This window comes from Rattus norvegicus, chromosome 1 (assembly GCF_021556685.1).
Source record: "Rattus norvegicus strain SHRSP/BbbUtx chromosome 1, alternate assembly SHRSP_T2T, whole genome shotgun sequence".
NCBI lineage: Eukaryota > Metazoa > Chordata > Mammalia > Rodentia > Muridae > Rattus > Rattus norvegicus.
The window spans coordinates 95,836,593-95,852,421 of NC_141534.1; the positions used below are offsets into that span (position 1 = coordinate 95,836,593).

General features: G+C 53.1%; 1 protein-coding gene across 6 annotated transcripts in view; it reads right to left on the reverse strand.

Annotated features, from left to right (window-relative positions):
• Sipa1l3 (signal-induced proliferation-associated 1 like 3) overlaps positions 1-15,829 on the reverse strand; it is a 206,769-nt gene that overhangs the window by 12,732 nt on the left and 178,208 nt on the right. For all 6 annotated transcript variants that reach the window (XM_087653687.1, XM_087653676.1, XM_087653683.1 and 3 more), the window contains 1 exon segment: positions 9,758-9,979. In XM_087653687.1, the coding sequence (XP_087509813.1) occupies positions 9,758-9,979 (222 nt within the window).

Here is a 15,829-nt window from a genome sequence, read left to right on the forward strand (position 1 = left end):
TGATTGTGTCTCGAGATGTGAGCTCTCAGGGTGGCTCCAGCACCAGGCCTGCCTAACCAGCTGACATGCTTGATGGTCATGGACGCTAACCCTCTGATATGGTAGGCCCCGCTCAGGGAGCTACTGTCAAGCACCCAGCTGGCCCCTGACAGAAGCCGATGTTTGGAACAGAGGCCCTGTGGGCTCTCAACTCTCTCCAGACCAGCCTGCTCCCCCATGGCTCCTTGCCTTCTACCCAGAAGCCCCAAGGGCCAGTGTGACTTGCAGGCCTCCTCTTGCCTCTGTTTGTGGCCTGGCTCCTGGCCTAGGACTGACAACCTGGGCTCTGACTTGAGTCCTTGACAGCAGCCAAGGCCTTGCACTGGGCGGACAGCACCTTGCGCTGGGCCTCGGCGTGCTGTTTGCTCAGCATGCACTAAGCTCTAGGCCCCTCAGGTTCAGCATGTGCCGGACGCCAGGTGCCAGCACACACCTGCAATCCGAACACCTGGGGGTGGGGTCAAGAATCAGGAGTTAAAGGTACTCTGTACTGAACCCTCGGCCAGCCTGGGCTACATAAAATCTTGTCTTAAAATACGAACTAAACCAAATGAGAGGCTGGAGAGAAGGCTCAGTGTTTGCTCCTCTTCCAGAGGACACAAGTTTGGTTCACAAGGCCTATGGTGGGCGGCTCACAACCACTTGTCACTCCAGCTCTAGGGAGTCAATGCCCTCATTGGCTGGCACATATGCACACAAACACATGTACACACACACACACACACACACACACACACACACACACACACAATCAAGCAAACAAAAGCCAAGTCACTCCTATGAACATAGGCTTGTTTTTGTTTTCTGAGACAGGGTCTCTCTCTGCAGCCCTGGATATTCTAGAACTTTCTGTGTAGCCACACTGGCCTTGAACATGTAGAGACCCGGTTTCCTCAGTCTCCAGAGTACTGGGATTAAAGGCACATACTGCCATACCTAATTTATTTTTCATTTTAATTTTTACATTTTTATTTTATGAATATGTGTGTTTTGCCTACATGTATTTCTGTGCACTTTTTTTAGTGTACCTGGTACTTAGGAAGGCTGGAATTGTCAACCCTGTGGAAAAGAAGTCAGCGCTCTTAACCGCTGGGCCATCTCCCCAGCCCTTATTTTGAATTAGTTAATTTCTCTGTGAAGATTGGATCAAACCCATGACCTCACGCATGCTAGGCAAATACTCCACACCACACCACACCACACCACACCACACCACACCACACCACACCACACCACACCACACCACACATCTCGGCCGGCCTCCCCTATCCTGCTTTTCCTTTGTTCTTCTTTTGGCTCTTTTGAGAGAGGATCTGCTATGTGGCTCAGGCTAGCCTGGAACACACTATCCTCCTGTCTCAGCCTCCTGAGTGCTTGGGTGAGCACATGAGTCACCACACCTGGCTCTGACTGCCATGTTTATATCACAGACGGACTGAAAAATGAAAGACTATTGGGAATGTGGAACACGGTCACATTTGATTTAGGAAATACTTTGCTTACAGAGCATGGTTTCTGGGAGGTCTGAGGACTGATGGGTACCTCTCGGAGCAGGAGTTCCATTCCACTGTGGAGAGATGGGGCTCTCCCTTCTGAACTGTGAGTCTGTTTTACCATGAGCATGGGTCATGAGCAGCCTAAAGCAGCCTAAAGCAGCCTGGCGCCTGGCCTTTACTGACTGTTCCTGGAGAAAGAGTCTCTGAGCCCAGCAGAGAAGCGAGATGTTTTGGGCTGCGGGAGCCTCTGAGGTCTGCATCTTCTTTGTTTCTCAGTGGCTGCCTGCCTAAGTCAACCTGCAGGCCTAGGGCATGCGGTCTCTGTCCCTTACAAGGAAGGAGTTCTCTGGGCAAATTAAAAGTTTACAGTTGGGGGGAGAGCAGGAAGAGGCAGAAGGACAGACAAAGCAAGTCTCCCACAAACGCTCTTCTGAGGGGGTGGAAGACCTTCCCTCCCCAACCTTGGAATTTTGGCTTTTCTCAGGGTCCTCAATGCAGGTTCCTCTGCTCTGTTGAGGAGCTGGTCTGTCTCAGTGTAGCTTTAATGGAGAAAGCAATCATCCAGCCTCCTCCTCTGGAAAGACTGTAAAAACACCCATGCAATACACTGAAATGGGTACTATCTCATGGCTTAGCATGGATTTAAAAAACAAACAAAAAAATTTTTATTTATATTTTTTTGTTTTGTTTTAATTTTTTATAATGCTGAGGATGAAACCTAGGGCCATGATAAACAATTGTGTTCCCACTGAGCCACGCCCCCAGCCCCTCCCTGGGGGATTCTAGGCAGGGTCTCTACCACTGAGCCACGCCCCCAGCCCCTCATTGGGGGATTCTAGGCAGGAGCTCTACCACTGAGCCACGCCCCCAGCCCCTCACTGGGAGAGTCTAGGCAGGGCTCCACCACTGAGCCACACCCCCAGCCCCTCACTGGGGGATTCTAGGCAGGGGCTCTACCATTGAGCCACGCCCCCAGCCCCTCACTGGGGGATTCTAGGCAGGGGCTCTACCACTGAGCCACGCCCCCAGCCCCTCACTGGGTGATTCTAGGCAGCGGCTCTCCCACTGAGCCACACTCCCAGCCCCTCACTGGGTGATTATAGGCTGACCTGCTACCTTTAAGCTCCATCTTAAAATGCTAATACAAATAATTTCCTCAGAGAGAGGCTGGCTTCAACAGTGCTTTTCTTCTTTGTCCAGCTCTCTGGCTGGTCTGATGCTGCTATGTATCTAAATGCTAAACACTGACCTGGTTGCTGTAAGACTAGCAGATCATACATACCAGCTTTTGTTATATAAACCTTGCCCCCTAAGTTATCCATGATTGGTTAATAAAGATACCTACAGCTTGTAGCTGGGCAGAAGAGAGAAGAGAGGTAGGTGGGGCTTTGGTTCCCAGACTTGGCGGGGAGGCAGGGACAAAGAGGGGAAGAAGAGAGAGGGAGAAGAAGGAAGAAGTTGGCACGGGGAAGGCAGATCCTGAGTGCATGGCTATGAGGGCTGGCCTGCTAGGGTAGGAGCGGCCCAGGTAGAACATAGCAAGCAATACCTTGGGGTTATTGTCAGGAAAGTAGACAAAATAGCACAGAGGGTTGCTCTCTGCCCAGTTCTGGTGCTTGAAGGGTTATTATAAACACAGAGGTTTTGGGTTTTTGATTTGGGAACTAAATGATCTAAGGTGGGTAGAAGACCCCAAATACTATTCACCCCAACACTCTGGTCTCTAAGATCTAATGACCTTAGGGTTGGTGGCTATACCAGTCCCATGGGAAAGCCATTCCATGGCTCTTAAGTGCAAGGCCCTACTGTAAAGCCATCGCCAAAAGATGCGAAGGGAAAGGCACAGAAACACAGTTAGTATCTGTGCTGACACACAAAAAAGGGAGCAAGGAGCCACAGAGGGTGCACATTCCCAGAACTGAAGTAATCACGAGGCTGAGGCAGGGGGACTCGAGTTCAAGGTTACCCTGTTCAGTGACAGTTTTGGGGGGGGGGTTAAGAGAATCCGCTGCCCTCGAGGAGGCCCGCATTTGCTCTCCGGCACACGCACTGTGGCTCACAGCCACCTGTTAACTCCTCTGCTTCTGAGCTGTGCAGGTGACAGGCGTGAAGGTGGTGCAGAGCAAGGGATGGCCACATAATCACGTGTATAGGGTCACTCACGCTCAGCACACGTCTGCAAGCCCAGCCCTTGGGGGAGAGAAGCAGGAGAGGGTGCCCAGGTCATCTTCAGCTACGTACTAAGTTCTGGGCCAACTTGGGAAGGGTTGGAAGGGAGCTCTGGGGCTGGAGAGATGGCTCGGTGGTTAAGAGCACCGGCTGCTCTTCCAGGGAACTCTAGTTAGATTCCTGGCACCCATGTGCAGGCCCACAAACTACAGTTTCGGTATAGCCTGCGACTCCAGTTCTGGGGGCTCCGATGCCTCCTCTGGCCTCTACAAGCACTGCACACATGTGGTGTAAACACAGGCTGGCAAAAACATCCGTATACATAAAATGGTGATGATTTTAAAAACTGAAGAAGCAGAAGGAAAAGGAAGCTGTGTGGTGGCTTCCTCCTCTGGCAGACAGGGCAGGAGTTCAGGCAAGCACCGAGACAGGCGTGGCTATGCGCCATCCCAGGCATCTGCCCTCCAGATGGGGTGGCTCCCTTGGGACCAGGTTAATTAAGCTAATTAGTATGGCTGTCAGCCTGGCAGGGCTGAGGGTTCTGCCAACATGGCTGGCAGAGGCCAGTGGGAAGAGGTAGGGCCAGGCCTACTGTTTGTGGGTAGCTGGTGCCCAGGAGAGGCTCCTCTGGTTCTTTTCTGGGTGGCACTGAGCTGGAGTTGGGGGGGTTCCTGAGCCAGAGGAAGAAAGGAGCCTGGAAGCAGACGTCGACCACCAGGAGCCGGCATCCTCAGCCCACTGAACCCTCAATACCACTTCTGTGTCAGAAGAACTCTACTGTCGGCTGGGGAAACTGAGGGTGGCCATGCCCTCATGTGCTCTGAGCCACAAAGGGACTTCCTCAGCAGACAAGCAGAGCTCAGTGTGCTGGTCTTAGGCCGTGGCCAGATGCTGCGTGTGTAACTGTGTGTATTCCTCAGGTAGCCATGAAAAATGTATTCCCACACCATCTCTACGTCCCTGGCGAGGACACTGATGTTTTTGGTTAAAACAAAGTGGTATGGAACTTGGATGCAAACTTAAGTCGTGTGACCCATGGGGCTGCATTTATTTATTTATTTTTTCTTTTTCTTCGGAGCTGGGGACCGAACCCAGGGCCTTGCGCTTGCTAGGCAAGCGCTCTACCACTGAGCTAAATACAGGCAGCAGCTGTATTAAGACTGTCACCCCCTGTGGCCGCTTACTCTCCTAGGTCCTGGGATGCTCCTTGCTGCCAAGATTTTCTCCAGTCCCCTCCACGGTGCTGTGTGAGTGGTTGTCCTGATTCATGGATGCGGTGTTCATGCCTGGACCCCCAGCAGTGAGTACCCCTCAACAATGTTGCAGGCCCTATGTAAAGGGGTCAGTAGAAGCTGTTCTAGGGGCCTCCTGTGACTAATTCTCAGTCCCTGACAGGACCACTGGGCCTTATAAATCATGTCTCTATAACATACTATGCGGTGGCTCTGAGGGGAGTGGGCTCAGTGTGGCTGCATACTGGAGGACGGGCTCCAGCACGGCTCTAGCAACTTGAATTGTCCCTGGCCACACAGCCACCTAGCTGGGAGGTAGTGCCAGCCTTCCAGCTAGACCAGCCTTTGGGGTGGAGGAACCATGGATGCAAACGGTCCTAAGCAGAGAAGGCTGCCATGTTCTGGCCCTGTGCCTCTAGCACAGGGTGGCTTTCATCAGACACCCTGAAAGACCTCATAGCATCCCTGTAGTAGGAACTACCACCACCCCATTTTAGAGGTGGACCTTGAGGTACAGCCAGTGGTGGGTCTCCCTCCCTTGCCATCCCTCTGGTGGCAGAGTGAAGCCAGAGCTGTTGGTCAGAGCCAGCATGGTGTCCCTGTTGTGGCAGATGCTCAGGCCCTACAGCACAGGGCCTATTTCTCTCTAGCTCACCAAGCAGTGTGTGCTTCCCCCAAGATGTTTCTCTCAGAAGGGAGCACACCATCTTCTATATGGTCCCCATGCTTGAGTCTGAGAGATGAGATGCCCTTGGTTTGAGCCTTGAGTTTGCTGGGCCTTGTCTAGTTGGGGACCATGGTGCCTTTGGGAAATGGGGTAAGAGCAAGGCCCCTCTTGTGGGGTTGCCAGGAGGGTGGGGCGAGGGGGGAAAGCCTGGCTGACAGACTATGGTCCTTGTGGGCTATCAAGATTTACACAAGGCCTGCTGGGACTGTTGGAGACACTGAGTAGGCTCCTTAAGTTCCCTGGTGACCTTGTGGAGGGAAACTCCACAACACTGACAGGTGTGACAGATGCTATGACCAAGTAGCCCAGGTAAGAGACTCCGATTCTCCTGTCTCTGGGACGCAGAGCCCGCCATACCTGGTGACAGGCTGGCAAGGCAAGGTTTCTACCCCTAAGCCTGACCCCTAACAACAGTATTGTATTTCAGTGACAGTGTCTGAACTCAAGGAATTTAGCCAGGAGTCAAAAATAGTGTTTTCTGAAAAACTGGGTTAGATGACTCAAGAGTCTCTCTCTAAGAGACAAGGTCATGATCTTGAGATGCTCAGGCAGAGTCAGAGTAAACAGCTCTGTGGCTGGGATGCGACTCAGCAAACAAGACCTTGCTTAGGACACACAAGGCCTTGGAGTTTGAGCTCTGGAAAATACAATATGCCCCTGTCCCACCCAGCAACTTTGTAAGTCGGGCCGGGAGGGGTGGCCCAGTGGTTAAGACAAATTTCACTCTTGCAGAGGACCTGAGTTCAGTGTCTAGCACCCACATGGTGGCTCAGAACTGCCTGTAACTCTAGTTTAGGATCCAACGCCCTCTTCTGGTCTTTATGTGCACCAGCATGCACAAAGTACACACACAATCACACAGGCAAACACCCATACACATAAAATAGATGAATCTTAAAATATAAAGCATTTAGTCAGTCTTTCAGATTTGAGATTTTAACAACTATATCAGTAGCCAGGCATGGTGGTGCACATATCTGCAACACTAGCACTCTGGAGACAGAGGCAAGGCAAGTTTCTTTCTCAAAGGACCGGGGCTGGGGATGCAGCTCAGGGAATAGAATACTTGCCTACTGTTTACAAGACCCTGGGTTCCATTGTCAGCACCAGGGGGAAAAAAAAGAGAGGGGTGTGTGTGTGTGTGTGTGATATGTGTATGTGTGTGTGTGGTGTGTATGTATGTGTGTGTGTTTGTATATGTGTGTGTGTGGTGTGTGTATGTATGTGTGTGTGATGTGTGTGTGTTATATGTGTATGTGTATGTGTGGTGTGTGTGTATGTATGTGTGTGTTTGTATGTGTGTGTGTGTATGGTGTGTGTGTGTGTTTGTATATGCGTGTGTGATATGTGTATGTGTGAGTGTGTTTGTATATGTGTGTGTGATATGTGTGTGTATGGTGTGTGTGTGTGTTATGTGTATGTGTATGTGTGTGTGAGGTGTGTGTATGTGAGAGATCCGGATCATGGGTAGAGTCCTTGCCTAGTGTGTGCACTATACTGGATTCAGTAAGAGAAAAAAACCAGTGTGAATGTGACTGTACCTAGAAACAGGGCCTCTGGGCAGGCCATCAGGCTGAAATGAAGCCGAGGGGTGGCTGACAGTCTGGTAAGATTGGGGGACAGTGGCCACAGCCCCACCCAGATGAAAAGGCCCTGTGAAGATGAAATGGGTGCTGGTAAGTGGAGCAGGTCCTCCTGCAAAGCAGCGGAGGCCAGAGGGGGCCCTGGAACAGACGGCCTCTCCTCACAGCCACCCATGGGAGACCCTGCTGAGCCCTCCAGAACCGTGAGAAGACATCTGCTTCTACAGAGCCAGTTTGTGTCCCTCAGTACAGTGGGCCTACAGAGCCACACCTGGCAGGTGAGGTGGATGGGAGCTCCAGGCAGAGGGCATGATGTCCATGAGGAGGGGACAAGAAGACAGAAGGCACGAGAGGAACCACAGGACACAGAGGAGCAGGTGAGGCTCTTCAGGGTTTGATCTTCTAGCTGCATGGAAAGGGGGGGGGGGGCTCTCGCTTAATGGGGTTGTAGAATCAAGGGAGATCCACGGCTAGTCCATTTACTGATCAAGCTACCCCAGTGTGTGCGAGGCAGGTCACAAGTGCCCATGACTGAGACAGTGGCACCTGTCTTCCAGTGGGAGAAATGTGAGGCAGATCACAGTGAAGGGACACACACTGACAGTGGAGACTCACCTATCCAGGCTGGAAAGGCCTGTCCGAGCAGGTGGCATTAGCCTGAGACCACATGGAAGGAGACTGTCCCAGGACACTTAGAGGCAGTGCAAAGGCCCTGGGGGTGGGGTCGGCATGCATCAAACTTGAAGCCCAGCATAGCTGGGGCAGAGTGAAGGATGGAGATATAAAACTGACCAGGCAGAACCCGGCAGGAGTCTGTGCAAGGAGGGTGGTACACAGCACATGGTACAGAGCATGCCCAGTGCATCTGAGCCTCTAACATCAACCCTGGGATGGGGAGAGGTGGGGTGGGGCGGAGCGGCTGGAGACAGTAAGAAGGAGAGCGAATGACCAGATTCTAGTTTTCAGAGTCCCCTCTGGCTGTCAGTGAGACATGTGAACTGGATTTTCAGAGCCTGCCAACACCTCCAGGGACCATTTTCTGTCTCCTGGTGCTTCTCTTCCCCCAAGCTCTGTGTCACCCACGGATTTAAACAGCCCCATCCAGGTCAGGAAAGAAGGTGTTAAGAAGAACAGACGGAGGGGCCAGAAACTCCTCAACCAACAGACTGGGAGTTTGGATTTGGCTGTGTGGGCTCTGATCCAAGGGCCATCTCCTACTGCATGGAATCCTGAGCTCAGTCGCCTTATCTGTGAAGTGGGGAGAAGACTGCGTCCTCATGGAGGTGTTGTGAGCCTTCTATAAATGAATGCATTTAGAAAAGGCTGGAGACATGGGAATGGTGCTTGCCTCCAAACTGGAGGACCTAAGTTTGATCCCTGGGACCCACATGGAGGAAGGAGAGAACTGCCCTCTAAAAGGCAGGGGGAGTCTAGCAGGGGCTCCACAATTGAGCCACACCCCAGACCCTCACTGGGGGATTCTAGGCAGGGGCTCTACCACTGAGCCACGCCCCCAGCCCCTCACTGGGGGATTCTAGGCAGGGGCTCTACCACTGAGCCACGCCCCCAACCCCTCACTGGGGGGTTCTAGGCAGGGGCTCTACCACTGAGCCACGCCCCCAACCCCTCACTGGGGGATTCTAGGCAGGGGCTCTACCACTGAGCCACGCCCCCAGCCCCTCACTGGGGGGTTCTAGGCAAGTAATCTGCTAAGTTATGCCCTAGTAACAAAGCCTTTTCTTAACTGCACAGCCTACTTCTCTCTTACTCTATATGGAGCTGGAGAGATGGCTCGGCAGTTAAAAGTGTTTGCTGTACAATCATGAGGACCAGAGTTCAATTCCTGGCACCTATGTAACAAGCCAGGCATTTTGCCCATTCCTGCAACCGCAGCTCTGAGGAGAATCACAGTATCTTGCTGGATTCTAGTCTAACAGAGAATGTGGGAGACCAAGGTCCATGGAGAGACCTTGCCTCAGAGCGATAGGCAGAGAGGGACAGAGAAGGGCACCTGATGCATTTTTCTGGCTTTCACATCCACAAGCACATAAACTCACATAGAAACAAATGAATACGTTCAAAGGCAGGCAGGCAGGCAGGCAGGCAGGCAGGCAGGCAGGCAGGCAGGCAGGCAGGCAGGCAGGCAGGCAGGCAGGCAGCTGGGAGAGGAGGACTCGGCAAGTTAGAAAGTAAATGCCATGCAGGCCACATGACCCAAGTTCAACCCCTGGAACCCATGTAGAAAGATGGATGTTGGGGGACCCATCTAAACTACCAGCATGTCTACTCAGGGACGGGAGTGCTGACATACAGTCGCATGCTGCCATACTCAAATATAGTTCCTTATTCACTTCCTGTCTGTTGTCCCAACTGAACTGTTAGTTCCCTAAGAACAAGGGTCTCTGTTACCCGTCTTGTTCACAGATGTAAATCCTGGGTATAGAACAGCACAGAGAGTCACCCTTTTCCTGTCCCAGAGAGAGGCCCGGGTGGTCTCACGGTGGCACTTACTTCTTGCTTTCGGTGAAGGGGAGTGGCCGTGGTGGGGGCTCGTCTGCTCTCTTCCATCCCGTTGAGTGCTTGTTGTGTGCAGGCTGCTTGGAGAAGAAAGACTTGGGGACCGAGGTGGAGAGCTGGAAGGGGCTGCACTGGGAGAGCTGGGAGGGCCGGGGAGTCTCTGCACTGGTTGTTTTGTAAACCTGAGTCGGGTAGCCGGTCCTGGAACCCATGTCACTGCAGAAGCAAAGACAAACGTGTCGGTCAGTCACGCGACAGTTAAAGGGGCGCTGTTGTTATAACCGCCTATTTACTGTCCCTGTGTGCACTGGGGTGGGACAGCTCTGTGGACCTGGCTCACTCCTCCCACTCTGTGCTGAGGTTGCCGGGTTTGCACAAGAGGATCCACTGAGCCGGTACCCTCACCGCCTTATCTTGATGAACGGCTACAAGGAGCCTCCCGCTATCAACTGCACCCAAACTTTGGAAAGCCAACTGTGCCGGCGGATCAAATCTTTCTCCTGGTGATTTGATTTTGAGGAGGTCTCACACCACCTCCTGGGCTGGCCTGAAATGCACAGCCGTCTTCTTGCCTCAACTTCCCGAGGAATAATAGCAGGGGGTTATAGGTTTGTGCCACTATTTCTAGTTGTAAATTAACTTAAACATTTTTTTTTTAAAGATAGGAGCTGGGAGAAGTGTGCTCCCTGCCCCTCCAGTGGGCCTGAATTTGATTCCCCGCAATCGCCTGTAACTCCAGTTCCCAAGGGGTGCCGTGTCTCTGGCCTCCACGAGAACCTGTAGTCACATGTGACGGTGACAGGCAAATGCACATACTTAGAGATAAAAACAAACCCTTGACACCCTTTTCTTAAAATTTAGGATTCTAATGGCTCACTCTGGTTAGGCACAGTGTTCCAGGCTGGTCGTGGGAGCACTTCCTGTCAGGGCCAAAAGGACAGGGGTTCCAGATCATCTCTGGCTAAATCCCTGGGGTTTTGGCCAGCCTGAACTACATCAGACCCTCTATCAAAACAAACCCCCACCGCAATACCCAAAACACCAGTGAAAACCACATCAAGGATGAACGTTCTGTCAGACCCAATTTCGGATGTCCATGCTGGATCGCATGTGTCACACTCCCAAGTGGTTCGGGTGACTGGACTGTCCACGTCAGAGCAGCATGCGGGGGCACTGGTTCTGCACGTGGCAGTGAGGGGAACGCAAGGATGCAGGAGTAAAACTGAACCCCACACAGAGGGTGCCAAGTAGAGAGGACGAGGCCACCTGACACCTCGGCTGCAGAGGCCATCGCAGAAAACCTTCCCTTCACTGTGGCGAGTGGATGAAGGCTTGGATTTTGCTTCCAGATGAGCAGGGCTGCCTTTGTCCCCTGTGTGGGCTGGCTTTGTCCCCTCCCGTTAGTGAGTCTGCTTTCTCCTGAGAAATGTCCCACTGATGGCAATCCTGAGCTGCACGTGTATGGGGTGGCCTGTCCGGGGCTATGGCCCTGCTTCAGCTAAGGCAGGACAGGGACACGGGAAGGTGCATTCTGCACTGGCGTCCTGTCTTAGCCACAGGCTGGGTGGACATGGCCCTCTGGCTCCGTGAGGCTGTGCAATGTTACTGCTCCATCCGGGCTCTGAGGGGCTGGTAGGCGGGCCTGGATGGAGGATGGCGCACAGGAGAAAGCTGCGGTCCTGCCTTTGGGGGAAGAACAGTATTGGCCAGGGTGACAATGACAAGGGTGACCCCAAAGATCCTGGATACAGGCCTGGTTTTAAATATTTCCCACCTGTCACCTCATACAGCACCGTCACTTCCTGCTACCAGTGCTGGGTTTCGGGTGGGGGCGCTGGGGCTGGGGGAGCCTAGGTAGCTTCTCTATAGTGATGCATGGGACCAAGGTTAAGAGGCCAGCCTCAAGCTTCCTTCTGTACTCGCTGAGGTCATCGGCAGGATAAAGGCATAACAGACAGACTCGAAGCACAGCAGCAGCCGGTATTTCTGAACTCAGCTGTGTGTGTGGGCAGGGCCCATGCCAAATGCTTTAAATTCATGGCCTCACTACGCACATGCCCTTGGCTGGACCACAGCTATCATACTGTTATCACCAAAGTCTGAGAGACAGGAACTCATATATCCTAGGCTGGCCTCCAGCTTTGGGCAACCCTGACCTCCTAACCCTTCTACCTCCTGAGTGCTAGGGTTCCAAGTGTGTAGCACTGTGCCCAGTCTGGCCACCCATTATTGTCCCATCTGATGGAAGAAGGGAGGTTGGGTCTCAGCGACCAGGAGCCCAAAGGAGTTCAGTTAAATTGTGGCTATACCCAAATAGCCCAGGGGGGAGGAGGGGACAGGCTGCACTGCCTGGCTTGTCCCCACCCTCCTGTCTGCAGTGACCTGAGGGTCAGAAATGACGGGTCCTATGTCCATTGCTGTGTGCCACCTCCACCAAGTGCCACCCGCCAGCATTACTACCGCTGCCTCTTCTACCTGCCTTCCCCATTCTCCCCACAGTCACAGGGACCCCAGAACTCCTCGTAGTGCTGGCTCATGCAGACAGGCGGAGACCCCCACAGGTCCCACTCAATCTGCCGCCTCCTGTGTTCCTCAGTTTCTCCACTTGCCTGTCTTCTCTGTAGAAGTCATGTGATGCTATTCCTCCAATACCCAGGAATGTTTCTACTCCAGGGCCTTTGAACTGCCCCTCTGCCCACAGATCTTGGGCACTGCCTCAACCCCTAGAGTTCTAGGAAAATAGCCTGCGTTTCCCCCCCCTTGCTGACAGGTCTATCATGTGTGGTTCCAGTCTCCTGACACAGGCGGGGTGGGCCCCAGCAGACCCCCAGATTACCTCTTAGGGCTGTGCCCGAGATGGATCCCCAGACAGATCCGGAGACTGCTACCGCAGCCTGGGGAGCAAAGCCACGTGCTTCCTGCCTGCTGGGAACGCCCAGCTGCGTCAGCTCCACGTGGAGCAGAGTCTCAGATCCCCCTAGCTGACTGACAAATTGCTCTGGAAACCAGGAGACTTTGGCATGTGCACTGCTTAGGGGCCAGGTAGTTATACGCCTGGGCTTGCTGGGCCATTCAGGTGCCCATGACAGGCGCCAGCACCTGGCAGGGGGCTTGGCCGTTGGGCTGCCATGACGAATGTCTGGGGTGGGGTGGGGTAGTGTCTGTGAAGCTGCTGAAGTTATGGACCTGCACGAGCAGATACAGGCTACGTGGGCTTTGAAGAAAAGAGCTGGGGCTGGGGGAAGTGGGTGGGGCCTTTCTGGGTGTGGCCATGCACATCTTTTCCTGGCAGCTTCCACACTCTGCTCTCTCTCTCTCTGGTCTTCCTTTTTAACAGCCTGTTTCTCTCAGGGAAAGACTGGAGTGCCCCACCTTCCCCCTAAAATTAAAGACTGATCTCACTATCTAGCCTAGGCCGGCCTCCATCTCACAGTCTTCCTCCTGCCTCTGATACTGTGGTTACAGGCCTGCCCCCAGAGTGACATTTAAAAAAATATTAAAAGGGGCTGGGGATTTAGCTCAGTGGTAGAGCGCTTACCTAGGAAGCGCAAGGCCCGGGGTTCGGTCCCCAGCTCCGAAAAAAAAAGAACCAAAAAAAAATATTAAAAAAAAAAACCCAAAACATCATTTTATGGGCTCAGCCCCCTTCTATGGCTCCCACACCCTCCAGGATCAGATCCTAGCAGCCAGTCACAGCAACGAGCCTGCTAGAGCAGGGCTCCTGCCCCCTGAGCTACTCTGATCTCCTGCCGTGCTTCCCTGGGCGAGCCACCTCAGTCTCCTGGCCACCCGACATTCCCAATGTCCTGCAGGGCAGGCCAGTGAGGTACTGGCATTGCTGCCGGCTGCCAGGACCCTTGTTTTCTCTGACAAATCAAGGCACTGCCTGCCTCTCTATTTTCCCCCTGAGCCTTGACTGCCATCTGTGTCTCACTTGGTTGTTGTCTGTCTGTTCATCTGTTTCCTCTCTGCATCAGAGTGTCAGCCCCACGAAGGAGGGCTGGACTCTGTTCCCTGGAGCACAGAGGTATGGATGGCGCTGCCTGCCAAGGAGAGCTGGGCTGGTCCAAGATCCCCCTCCAGTCAGTGGCCAGTCCATGCTCCTCACGAACAGCAGTGAGCAGGAGCTCAGCCCTTGTCCATTCATTCCAGGCCTGTGCCATCTCTGAGTGGGTTCACCTCATCCTCCCTGGGACTCCACCCTCCATCTTACCCAGGGCCAGGGAGCCAGTTCAGCGGAGAAAGGCACCTGCCACCCAAGCCTGGTGACCTGAGCTTGATTCCTGTGACCCATGTAAGGGTGTAAAGAAGGACCCGACTTCATCAAGTCGCTCTGACGTCCTCACAGGGGATACACCATGCACACCGACCCACAATTAGAAGCAGCACACATCTGCCCGTCTCCTCCTGCTGAGACCTTTCCTGGCTGTCTCTGGCCCTTAGGGTCAAACTTAGTAATTACTTAGAAATGGGGAGCCTGTATGATCTCCCTGGCCCCTTGGGCCTGTGCTCAGCAACGTGTGAGCTCACCCTCTCTCCCGGGTCCCAGCTCTTTGTACCTAAAGCTCCTTCTTCTGAGAAACTGCTCTATAACCCTACCTTTCTCTTCTGCTCTTCAAATATGAGGCAAGTCTCACTGTGTGGCTGAGGCTGGCCCAGAAGTGACCAACCTTCTGCATCAGCCTCCAGATACACACACACACACACACACAATATACAACACAAGCAGCCACATAGTGACACCAGCCTACAGACACCAGCCAGCCTGCTCTGAGGATGCAGCTCATCCCTGACTTTGCTACCATTTGCCCGGTGTCTCCGTGGGGCCAGCAGGCACTGGCCCTCCATGCACATACTTGCTCTTGAATAGTTGGTGAGTGCTGGTTGGGTGGAGATAAGGCCGGGGCTCCTGTGACAGGACTGTCCAGATAAGAGCCTCCCCGGTGTCTGGGTGCTGGGTTCAAGAACCATGCTGTCTTTTGTTGTCAAGGACCAGACCACGATGGTGGATGCAGAAGGCTTCAGAACTAGTTGTCCGCTACCAGGGGCAGTGTGGTCAGCAGATGGCAGAGGTGCTTGGGGTCTCCTGAGATGGGGTCTGGTCCAAGCGGGTGACCAGTGACTGCCTCGGGGAATATGTACGTATCCGTGGAAGTGTGAAGAATGGTTGGGGGGGAAGAGCGTAGTGGGACAACACCGACAAATTGCTGCACTGGCTGGAACACCACCGCTCGTGAGCATGGTGTGTGTGTGTGTGTGTGTATGTGTGAGCGTGGTGTGTGTGTGTATGTGGTGTGTGTGTGTGTATGTTTGTGGTGTGTGTGTGTATGTTTGTGGTGTGTGTGTGTGTTTATTTGTGGTGTGTGTGTATATTTGTGGTGTGTGTGTGTGTGTGTATGTGTGAGCGTGGTGTGTGTGTGTATGTGGTGTGTGTGTGTGTATGTTTGTGGTGTGTGTGTGTTTGTGGTGTGTGTGTGTGTATGTTTGTGGTGTGTGTGTGTATGTTTGTGGTGTGTGTGTGTTTGTGGTGTGTGTGTGTGTTTGTGGTGTGTGTGTGTGTTTATTTGTGGTGTGTGTGTATATTTGTGGTGTGTGTGTGTGTGTGTATGTGTGAGCGTGGTGTGTGTGTGTATGTGGTGTGTGTGTGTGTATGTTTGTGGTGTGTGTGTGTTTGTGGTGTGTGTGTGTGTTTGTGGTGTGTGTGTATATTTGTGGTGTGTGTGTGTGTGTGTGTGTTGTGTGTTGTGTGACACAGATCCTCCTGTCTCAGCCTCCTGTGCTGGGATGATGGGTGTGGTATCACTACAACTGGCTGAATATGTTTCTTAAAACCATCTCAATGCTAACACTGTGGTGGCAACTAGGGGTACTACTTCCAGCACCTCAGAGGCAGAGGCAGGAGGATTACCATAAGTTTGAGTCCAGCCTGGTCTACATAGTTGAGTTACAGGCCAGCCAGAGTAAGGTCCAGTCTCAAAAACAGATCCTTTTCCCTGTCCTCCACCACCATCAGCACCAGCACCAGCACCAGCACCACTGCCACCCTCTTTCCCCTGCCACCCACCC